Raw genomic sequence first — 12,368 nt, 5'->3', positions numbered from 1 at the left:
CCAGCCAGTGTCCTCCCCAGTGTGGTGCCCCCCCCAGCCAGTGTCCTCCCCAGTGTGATGCCCCCCCAGCCAGTGTCCTCCCCAGTGTGATGCCCCCCCAGCCAGTGTCCTCCCCAGTGTGATGCCCCCCCCAGCCAGTGTCCTCCCCAGTGTGATGCCCCCCCAGCCAGTGTCCTCCCCAGTGTGATGCCCCCCCAGCCAGTGTCCTCCCCAGTGTGATGCCCGCCCCAGCCAGTGTCCTCCCCAGTGTGATGCCCCCCCAGCCAGTGTCCTCCCCAGTGTGATGCCCCCCCAGCCAGTGTCCTCCCCAGTGTGATGCCCCCCCAGCCAGTGTCCTCCCCAGTGTGATGCCCCCCCCAGCCAGTGTCCTCCCCAGTGTGATGCCCCCCCAGCCAGTGTCCTCCCCAGTGTGATGCCCCCCCAGCCAGTGTCCTCCCCAGTGTGATGCCCCCCCCAGCCAGTGTCCTCCCCAGTGTGATGCCCCCCCAGCCAGTGTCCTCCCCAGTGTGATGCCCCCCCAGCCAGTGTCCTCCCCAGTGTGATGCCCCCCCAGCCAGTGTCCTCCCCAGTGTGATGCCCCCCCCCAGCCAGTGTCCTCCCCAGTGTGATGCCCCCCCCCAGCCAGTGTCCTCCCCAGTGTGATGCCCCCACCCCAGCCAGTGTCCTCCCCAGTGTGATGCCCCCCCCCCAGCCAGTGTCCCCCCCAGTGTGATTCCCCCCCAGTGCCCGCAGCCAGTGTCCTCCCCAGCCAGTAACCCCCCAGTGTGACACAACCCCCCAGTGCCCCCCCAACCAGTGCCCCCCCTGCCAGTGTCACCACCAATGTCCCCCCATGTCCCTCCCAATGCATTTTATTTTATACTGCTATGGTAATGAAATGAGGTTATGCCAAACAGAAAATGAAAAACAATTAAACATGTGTGGCTCAAGAGGAAAAGTGAGAAAGCATTCTGTCTTTATCACACATCCAAAGTGAGAAAGCATTCTATCTTTATCACAGACGACATATATATTTCTTCTACTTTTTTTTTTCCATATGGGTGATGCTGGAAGGTTTTTTGTTAAGTGTAATTTTGTGTGATTGACGCTGTCACTGTGTGAACTGTACATGCACTGTGAAGGCAAAGCCTCTGGTAGTACACCAACAACTAATGTACTAACATTTACCAACAAATATTATCTGACACGTTGGTCCACAGGCATTGTGGGACGTTGAAGCCGGCCGGCATCCATGACTTTGTGTGTGTGAATACATTTTTATTTTAATTTTTAACGCAGTGGTTCTCAAAACGTTTTAGTGTCAAGCAGTGTTGTTTTCGTCGACTAAAACTAAGACGAAAAATGTTCGTCGACTACCTATTTTCACTGACAAAAACAAATGGAAACTAAATGAAAACTAAGCTACGATGACTAAAACTAAGACTAAATATACTGACAATTTCGTCGACAAATAAAAACTAGACTAAAATGTTAGGAAGGGACTAGTGGACAAGAGATCCAGTATAAGTCATTTTACACTTGGTTGCATGCTGAAAATATTATATATTTTCAGCAAGTGTAAAAACACTCATTAAGACGGCATCAAGACCCACCAAAATACATTTTAGTCGACTAAATCAACTGTAGATTTAGTCGACTAAAATCTTATGACATTTAGTCGACTAAAACTAGACTAACACTAAGACATTTCCAGGTGACTAAAATGTGACTAAAACTAAATGAAGTTTCAGTTCAAAGACTATGACTAAACTAAAATAGAAATTTGCTGCAAAAACAACACTGGTGTCAAGGACCCCCAAATTAATACTTATTTGGCCGCAGACCAACATCTGAAAATATTTTATGCCAGGGACCTCCAAGCCACTGATACTGGGACAGCTTTTACAAACCTATAGAGATACATGCACATAGATATTTATAAGCCCCCCAAGTGCAGTACAGGACCATTATACAAACTGTTATCCTGTCCGTCTTACCATTGCTGCTATTCTCTCATTATTATTATTTTATTTCTTTGTTATAGTTTATTGCCGCTACAATGTCTGAGGAACCAGAATGAATTGTAATCAATCTCTCTCTCTCTCTCTCTCTCTCTCTCTCTCTCTCTCTCTCTCTCTCTCTCTCTCTCTCTCTCTCTCTCTCTCTCTCTCTCTCTCTCTCTCTCTCTCTCTCTCTCTCTCTCTCTCTCTCTCTCTCTCTCTCTCTCTCTCTCTCTCTCTCTCTCTCTCTCTCTCTCTCTCTCTCTCTCTCTCTCTCTCTCTCTCTCTCTCCCCCCCTCCCCTCCCCCCCCCCCTCCCTCCCTCCCTCGAGCTCTTTGCCAGAGCAGTAGTAGTTTCTTTCATGTTTGGCAGGTAAGAACGTTAAGTTCCCCCAAATTCACAATTTGCACTTAATAAAGAACCATTAATCTGTGAGAGGCTTAAATCCTATTATAGAATATTATCTTGACAGAAAGCCACGGCCTTAAACACTGGGTGTAAATCTGAAGCTTAAAGTGCCCCATTATGAACACACAGCTCGCTAATTGTTCTCTCTGTTATTAATGGCAACACAATAACAGCTAATATGAAACGTTAATTACCATGCTCACAGCAACGGAAGTCATGCTATTGTAATCACTGTGTGTGTGTGTGTGTGTGTGTGTGTGTGTGTGTGTGTGTGTGTGTGTGTGTGTGTGTGTGTGTGTGTGTGTGTGTGTGTGTGTGTGTGTGTGTGTGTGTGTGCGCGCGTTCATGAATGATGGAATCTGACAATGTGCTCTTTGCACCTTCGTCTTGTGTACAATGTGCTTCCATTTCTTTTGCACCATAATGTCTATGTACAGTATATACTGTACTTGCTGCTATGTTGATGCAACTCATACATACTATACCGGGTGGATATGCTACAGCTGCTGTATATGTGTGTACGTTATCTATACAAAAAAACATATATAACATGTTTATGTATAACATATGTATAACATAACATAATTATATTAATGTTTTTCTTGCTCCCTGTCTCTCTCTCCTTCCTTTCTTCTTATCTTCTTTTTGGAAATAGCAAAACACGATGGAGCTCGCTTTGTTTTGTTTCGTGATGTGACAATGAACCTGAATTGTGTGAATCAATCATCCAGGCTGCACCAGAGCCATAGAGTAAGACAGAGTTAGGACATCTAGGCTGCACCAGAGCCATAGAGTAAGACAGAGTTAGGACATCTAGGCTGCACCAGAGCCATAGAGTAAGACAGAGTGAGGACATTGAGGGGGCAGAAAACTTAGCGCTCGAGCGCTGTTCATGCAGCCTGAATGGGGACAAGCTGGAGTTTGAAATACATAGTTTTCAACTAAAGTCTCTGTAATGTTTATGTTGTACTATTACTAAAATACAATCTAAAATAAAGGGATTTAAGATAATTAAAGCTGGGCTGTTGCCTGAGTCCAATGCATTTCTGTCCAACTTCCGGACAAGACGTCTATGTAGAAGATTGGACTGGCCCGGCGACCGGAAATAGGCCAATATAACGTCAAAAAACTGGCCCAAACGGCTACAAAACAGCAACATTTTTGGGTGCGCGTGAAGTGGGGCCCTTCGAGCTTCAGTGCCAGGGGCCCTCAGAGGTGTTAATCCGGCCCTGACCCTAACCCTTGTACTCCCGGTTGTGTTGTTTTAATTACAACTGTTAACACAAAAATAAATGTTGATGGAAAATAGCACACATACTGTACACAAAGATTCAACCAGGCAATTACACGAGCTGGTGTGTCAGCCTCATGGGTGTACTGTGTGTGTGTGTGTGTGTGTGTGTGTGTGTGTGTGTGTGTGTGTGTGTGTGTGTGTGTGTGTGTGTGTGTGCGCGCAGCGTGCGCGTTGGTGTGTGTGTGTGTGTGCACGCGTGTGTGCATGAGTGTATGTGCCGTTGGCTGTTTGTAGTTCCTGAAATTTGGGTCATCCACACAAGAGCATGAAAGGAAAATGCCTGGCCTACGTACATATGGGGAGGCGGAGCTGAGCAGAATGAAAAGGAAAACAGCGGGTGGAGCGCAGCTCAGCTTGTAGTAAGCTCTGTTAGATCATGTATCTCTGTTACTTGTTGGCGGCAGCCGTTCGGCTGCCGTGTTCAGTGGTCAGATGAGTGGGCCGCGAACGCTTTTGAAATTTTCAAGTGGGCCCTCAGCCCTGATCCAGAAAAGGTTTAGATTTTCGAACTTAAATGCAACCTGCATGCGTGCTTCCAGTCTTAATGCTTGTGTCTCCACCAGGCCGAAGGCGTGGCCGAGAGAGACTATGTTTTGCCCCCCGATCGACGGGCTGGATGACAAAGCAGAACATCTGGCCCACATCAGCCTCTTATAGTGCCACCAGGAGGCTGTGCGTGCAAAGAAATATAAAATGTCTTTGCACGCACACTCCCTAGAGGCCAAGGAAAAACCTTTGGTCTGCATTTTTCAACATTGCCCTGTTAAAGAGCCACCAGGAGGCCAATTTTGACAAAACAATTTGATATTACTCCTACAGATTTTGTCCAAACATCACGCAAATCGGTACACATAATCTCTATAGTAATGTGATCAACACGGAGGTATCTACCGACTAGTAGATACCAATTAATTCCTCCCACATTCTTCTGTGTGTTTCTACCCTACAGGCTCTCCTGCCAGTGAGTAGCTCCCCCCCCCCCCCCCCCCCCCCAACGCTCCATGCTGACCAAATATATACAGTATATACGTGCAGTGACAAATATCTGGTCTACATACTGACCCACAGAGTGGAGGAGGAGGTCTTGAGCTGGTCCTGGGCTCCCTGGGAGGAGGAAGTGTGAGGCTGGGACTCCTGGGAGGGAGATGGCAGGTTGGCAGGTTGACTCAGAGACTGATGCAGGGGCCAGACCAACTCATACTCTGTCTGCATCTCAGAACGCTTCCTCCTCTGGATGATCTGAAAGACATACATACATTGATCCATGTTCACACTGCGGCCATTTTGCCATCATGTCAAATTACCTCATGTATGCCTTTTGCCTTTTCCTGTTATGTTGAAATGTAACTTGACAAGTGAATATGAAATGAATAAAAGAAACACAGCCTACCTTTTGCACAATGGTTGTGGCGAGTTCCTCTATAAGCTCTTCTTTGTGGTCCCGTAGATACCGAGCCTCATTCTGCTTCTCCTGCACGTGCACACACACACACACACACACACACACACACACACACACACACACACACACACACACACACACACACACACACACACACACACAGTCACAGTCACAGTCACAGTCACACACACACGTCAAAGCTTTCTCAAAGTGGCTGTGAATTACCAAGAGGCTTTTGGCTTGAGTTTCAATGAGAAAACCACGGCTGCATCTCACTGATATGAAGACCATGAAAGAGGAGAGTTAAGCCCAACAAATGCTTCATGTTAACCCATTCTGACCTGAGATCAGATTCATACGAGGTTTCCACTGGACACACACTGGTCTGATTAACCCATTCTGACCTGAGATCAGATTCTAAAAATGTCAGACGTTCTTCGATTTTTCAAAAATAGCAGACCTACAAGCTTGTAGCGCGCCACTCGGTAGATCTGCTATTTTTCAATAGCTAAAGCGTGTCTGAAATGTCTTTATTTGGAACAATCCCTTGAGATGAACCATCTCGTTTTCAAGGGGGTCAAAGGGCAATTCACACAATACACTTCATACGTAAAGACAATTTTTTACAAACAATTCAACCAGACAAAACAAAACAAGACAAAACAATACAATTCTTAGATAAACAAGAAACAAACAACAAAACAAAAAAACAAAAACTGCAACAAGACAACATTTCACATAACATGGACATAACGTAGACATAACACATGGATCATTGCATCATAGATCTGCTATAGTGATGATTAGTGAAAACATGAACAGGTACAGTAGTCTCCAGATGAGAGGACAGCACAGTTTTAAACAAATGAAAAGATGTTATTGAACGAATATGGACAGGTAGATTGTTCCAGTCACAAGGAGCTTTGAACATAAATTATTTTTTTCTGTGGGCTTGTGTATCGGCTGTTTTTGCCGCACGACACTGGTGTACTATACAGAGCATAAATGAAGCATGGGTGACAGAGGAGGGGGGGGGGTGTAAGAATGAGTCCATCAGGCTCTGGAATCGAACCCAGGACTGTCAGGAAACAGGGCATTATGTGGTTTTACACCTTAACCGTTCCAATGTCGGCACCCCAATTCAATTAGATTCCATTCAATTCAAAGGGCCTTCATTCGCATGAGAAAACATACACGTACATTGCCACATTGAAAGTGGGACAAAACAATGAAAACAAAATCATCATCATGTACAATGAATGTTTGTCTCACCAAGCTGTCACTGAACTCCTCCGCTTTGGCGATGGCTTCCTCTATGGCCTCCTCAGCCACCCGCAGTGCAACTGTGAGCGTCTCTGCCATGCTGTGTCCTAAGATCGCACACACGTGCATACACGCACACACACACACACACACACACACACACACACACACACACACACACACACACACACACACACACACACACACACACACACACACACACACACACACACACACACACACACACACACACACACACACACACACACGCACACACACACACACACACACACACACACACACACACGTTACATGTGCAGACTTCCATTTGATGGCTCTAAACCAAATGCTAATTGCAATTCCAAAAAACGAACACCATCCCGTAATAGTGTGATTTCTCTCCATCAGTGACACATCCTGTGTTTGCATTCAGTCTTCTGAGGATCATCATCATAATCTAAATGGCAGATTTGTATCATTGCACAAACAACTCATAATCATATGCAAATTAGTTAACTTTAATGTTGGAGGGGATTGTCTTTTTTATTTGTGCAGTACATTACATAAAATGGGCTATAGTTGTGGTTTTGATGTTAATCGTGTGCAAGCTCATTGTGTATACGTGCGTGCGTGCGTGCGTGTGTGTGTTTTGTGTGATACAGCTGCGCCCTCTGGTGGCGGGCGGGTGGTGTAACAGCGGGACAGACACACACACACAGACAGACATGATCTGCAGGGTCTCATAGTTAGTGCTCATTGCATTCGCAAACACAACACAACACAACACAAGTTACAACACAACACAAGTTACAACACAACACAAGTTACAACACAACACAACACAACACACACAGTACCATGTGTTACCTTCACTCTGCCTGTAGAAAGCGGCCTCACTGCCACAGATGCTGCCATCATTATCATTACTGCCTTCGTGAAGACTGTCTTCTGAGAGAGAGAGTGAGAGAGAGAGAGAGAGAGAGAGAGAGAGAGAGAGAGAGAGAATTATATAATTACGGTATAGTTTCATTGAGTGCCACATTAGTGTTGAATTTAACAGGCTAAAAGAGGATATAAAGATTTTAAAATGGGTGGCCTTTCATAGCTCATTTAAACCTGCAGAATATGATAAGGGGTTTAAGCAGTGGAGCGATAAAGGAATGAAGGCAATGTGTACTAAGGATGAGAAGTTGGAGAGTTTCAAAGATCTAACTATGTGATAAATATTGTACGAGCTGCTAGATAAACATGAATTCTACAGGTATCTGCAACTAAGGGAGGCTCCAACGGGCACCGCTCTAGTATTTACTAAGGAAAAGAGGTGCGAATCATATCAACAATATCTATCTATATTCAATTTAACTATGAATGCACCAAGTCTCTGTGTGTATGTCTGTACGTCTGTAATCCATGTAACTCGAGAACCGTTAGCCCTACCGACTTCAAAAACGCATGCGTTCCACTCATTGTAGTGCCTGGTGTCGAGTTGGTCGGACCCACGGTTGTCCAGAACCGCCCCAAAAAGGCCTCTGCCCAGGATCTGGTCCATATATGGAGCTGGCCTGTTCTGACCTCACAACACTCCATATTTGGGCATGCCTGACACAGAGCTGGCCTGTTCTGACCTCACAACACTCCAAATTTGGGCATGCCTGACACAGAACTCCATAAGATGGCCTGTTCTGACATTCCAACACTCCATATTTGGGCATGGCAGGCTGACACAGAACTCAATAAGGGACACAGAGGCCCCTTTTCCACCGGTTGGTAGCCTGACAGTCACCGGATAGAAGCTGCGTTTGAGCCTTTCAGTCCTGGCTTTGATGGAGCGCAGCCTCCTACCCGAGGGGAGTGGGGCAAACAGTTCATGGGCTGGGTGAGTGGGGTCCTCCATATAATGCAAGCCGCAGTGCTCTTGCACCTGCTGGTGTGGACGGGAGACTGCTGTGGGTGATGATCTGGGCGTTTTTCACCACCCTCTGCAGTGCCTTCTTGTCAGCAGCAGAGCAGTTCCCACACCAGGTGGTGATGGAGAATGTGAGAGTACTCTCCACTACACACCTGTAGAACGCCTCCTGCACTGAGGTATTGAGGCCAGCTTGTCTCAGCCTCCTGAGGAAGTAGAGTCACTGGTGGGCCTTTTTTAAGATGTTTGTGGTCCACTTCAAGTCCTCTGAAACCGGTTCCCATTGGGAACCAACCGGTGGAAAGGGGGTCAGAGAGACACATACAGAAATCTGACATCATTCTGACGTTGGGCATAAAAGGGACACAGACATAATATCTGGGTGGGTTCCAAGTAGGCTAGTGCTCAACGGGCACCGCTGTAGAGGCCCCACAAGCACCTCTCTAGTATCTATAAATGCACCAACTCTCTGTATGTGTCGTGTGTACAGTATGTACGTCTGTAATCCACGTAACTCGAAAACCGCTCGTGCCCGGTGTCGAGTCCGTCGGATAGCCAGTTGTCCAGAACCAGCACAAAAGCAGAGCTGGCCTGTTCTGACATCACAATGATGTTCTGACCAGTGTTGTTCAAGTTACTTTAAAAAAGTAATTAGTTATAGTTATAGTTACTAGATTTTGGAAAATGATACACAACCAGTTACAAAAGGGGATATGAGGTACCAATGGAGTCTAAGGTGTTGTACTTGGAAAATCTGAAGATAGGAAAAATTAAAGGATAGATATTTGGAAAAACATTTATTGACAGCAGGGAAGAAAGCTAGTAGTGTTGAATATTTGTCACTGAAATAGAACAGTGGTTCTCTCCTTAGGAGTTCCAGGGGTCCCCAGCAAAAGTGGTTAATATTGAATAACGTTTGTATTATCCTATATAGGATTAGGAATGTATACTGTAGGTTTAAAATGGTTAACTGATTTTATAGGAGAGGAATGAAGGTTAGCGACAGCAAGAAATCAGAACTTTGAGAACCATGTACTCTATAGCTGCCATTACATCCTGCCAGAAGCTTCTCCCATGTTTCTCCATCTGTTGAGTGCTTCTCATGTCATCCTACGGTCAAAGCAAAGATGCTAAACCATAACACCAAGCCACGGACGAGTTAAAAAGATAAAGACGGACGGACGGACGGACGGACGGACGGACGGACGGACGGACGGACGGACGGACGGACGGACGGACGGACGGACGGACGGACGGACGGACGGACGGACGGACGGACGGACGGACGGACGGACGGACGGACGGACGGACGGACGGACGGACGGACGGACAGACAGACAGACAGACAGACAGACAGACAGACAGACAGACAGACAGACAGACAGACAGACAGACAGACAGACAGACAGACAGACAGACAGACAGACAGACAGACAGACAGACAGACAGACAGACAGACAGACAGACAGACAGACAGACAGACAGACAGACAGACAGACAGACAGACAGACAGACAGACAGACAGACAGACAGACAGACAGACAGACAGACAGACAGACAGACAGACAGACAGACAGACAGACAGACAGACAGACAGACAGACAGACAGACAGACAGACAGACAGACAGACAGACAGACAGACAGACAGACAGACAGACAGACAGACAGACAGACAGACAGACAGACAGACGGGCAACATAGGAAGACTCTGTGCCAGACCACTAGGATAGAGCTGACAGACAGACAGACCACTGGAGTCAGAGGACCGACATCCGGCTCATTTCTCCTCTCATTCCCCCGACCACAGTCTGCATCTCAGCCCCATAACGGCTTCCTGTTCAGTCAAAATGTAATCGCTCCCAACATCCCCAAGCCCTCTTGTGGCAGACAACACACAAAGAGCCATCTCCAGCCTGTAGTCTCAAGTCAAGACACAACACGCAATTCCCCAGTCCAATTCCCCAGTCAGTCAGTCAGTCAGTCAATGTCTCTCTCTCTCTCTCTCTCTCTGTATCTCTCTCTGTTCAATTCAAAGGGACTTTATTGCAAAGCAAATGTGAGACAATCAAAACAAAACAAGGTACAGTATATGTGGAATTAGATGGGGAATAAAGAAATAAATGTGTAAACAGAGCTGTGTTACATAAGATACACACAACCATAAGAATTCTGCTGTCATAAATACACATAGGAAGGTTTAGCTTGGGATTAAAAAAAAATCACAGCAGTATTTCAATATTTTGCATTCACTTTGTTTTAAAAAAAAATATATTTGTCAAATGTATTTAAATGTATAGTTGCTCTGCTTGTAGGCTATGTACCGAGATCACTTTCTCAATTCAATTCAATTCAATTCAAAGGAGCTTTATTGGCATGAGAAAACGTACGTTTACATTGCCAAAGCAGAAGTGGAACAAGACAATCAAACTAAAACAACGTATTTGCAAATAAACATTGGATATAAATAGGAATTAAATAAAGGTGTAAACAGAGCTGTGTCACATTAACACTTTGGGTAATACTATCTTGTGAAACTATAAAAAGATTGTGCATTTTCTGTCAGAGATAGTTATACAATCTCTCTCTCTCTCTCTCTCTCTCTCTCTCTCCCTCCCTCTAAGTGAGACTGCTCGTTCAGGATGAGTGCACATAGAAAGTCTGAGTTTTCTCCGCGGTTTTCAGCGCCTGGCTGTTAGGAGACGGTGTCGCCTGCTGTTCTGTTCTCTGGACCCTATTGTAACTCACCATAGCAGAACCAGGGGAGTTAAACATGCCGAGCAGCACGGCAAGCTGTGCAGAATGGAACCGGGGACATTGCAATCAGGTCACAGCACAGCCCCGGCTGACTTCTAGATGGGAGAACACTTTGTACATGTGTATTGTACCGGCACTCTATTCCAGGATCAGTGTGAGAGCTGTTTCACACTGGCAGAAGTGGGATCATGCCGTGTGTCAAATGGAGTTGTACTGTTCTCGCCTGGTTGGACCGTCATTTGGGAGGGTGTGGAGAGGAGAGGCCCAACAGCATAGGGAATTTTCTACTCAGCAAGTCCAGGACAATGTAGAATCAAGGCCGTAGCGTAGGATTTAAAGATGGAGTGCCAAAATCTTTGTATTTTTCCAGTTTTTCATTGTGTTTATGAGGTGACAGTACTTCATTAGACACCCTGGAGTCGTTTTTATGTGCAATGGTGTAATAACTTTGTATTTAGGGTTTCTTCCTGGAGGCTGAACCCTTGACAGTCAAACGGGCCAATGAAATAAACACGGATAGTGTGACGTATAAATATTGCACGCAACGACGCACCTCCTCCTCATTATATATATTTTTTAAATACGACAACCTCTGTGGGCGGAATTTATTTTATCTTCTCTTAACATCACTTCTGAACATCGTATGGAAAATGTAATTGTAGTCGCGGTAACCTACATGTGTATGTTGTTACGACGGCGTGAAGAAATTAATGGATGCGCTGAAGCAAACTAAATAATAATTTGACATTAAACCGACACAACCTACTGACGTGGGCGGGACCAACTCGAGACATCTCAGCCAGGGTCAGTCAGAGCTAGCAGCAATAGGCTAACATAAAGCAACTGTTTTTCAATTATAATAATAAAAATAAAAGACGGATTATCTGTACCTGTGGGCATTGGGCAGAAGTGTATTATCAAGGGAGGACAGTGATGGAGATGAGAGCATAGTTAGATGTTTTACTTTATGCGTAGGCATACTGTAATATATTGTAGCTTCCATTTCCAAGTAAGTGGATGTATATAGGCTATATGGAAATTAAACATAGCCTAGTTTAATGGGAATGTCAGGTTGAAGGAATACACACACATTGTAGTAAAATGTGTGCAGTGATGCTAAATGAATATCATTGTCTTGCAAGCAGCCAAGCAATGATTCCATTAGCAACTAATCCCTATTTTATAATTCCTATTTAGGAATTACCTGTCTGTCCAGAGCTGTGTTGCTGTACAGTAGGTACAGACAATTACGGGCTGTAAGGCAGTGTTGTTTTTGGCAGCAAATTTTTATTTTAGTTTTAGTCACATTTTAGTCACCTGGAATGTTTTAGTGTTAGTCTAGTTTTAGTCAACTAAATATC

The 12,368-nt window shown here is 45.4% G+C and overlaps 1 protein-coding gene across 1 annotated transcript in view; it reads right to left on the bottom strand.

The window, feature by feature from the left end:
* The window catches only part of myripb (myosin VIIA and Rab interacting protein b), a gene marked incomplete at its 5' end in the record, with an annotated part of 181,460 nt that overhangs the window by 20,576 nt on the left and 148,516 nt on the right, over window positions 1–12,368 (bottom strand). Inside the window, 4 exons of the mRNA XM_083777794.1 lie at window positions 4,744–4,920; window positions 5,072–5,152; window positions 6,356–6,453; window positions 7,214–7,294. Coding sequence (XP_083633920.1) covers window positions 4,744–4,920; window positions 5,072–5,152; window positions 6,356–6,453; window positions 7,214–7,294 — 437 coding nt within the window. The remainder of the gene's footprint in view (window positions 1–4,743; window positions 4,921–5,071; window positions 5,153–6,355; window positions 6,454–7,213; window positions 7,295–12,368) is intronic.

Source organism: Protomyctophum parallelum (assembly GCF_964188405.1).
Source record: "Protomyctophum parallelum genome assembly, chromosome: 12".
Lineage (NCBI taxonomy): Eukaryota > Metazoa > Chordata > Actinopteri > Myctophiformes > Myctophidae > Protomyctophum > Protomyctophum parallelum.
This window is presented reverse-complemented; position numbering and strand designations above follow the sequence as displayed.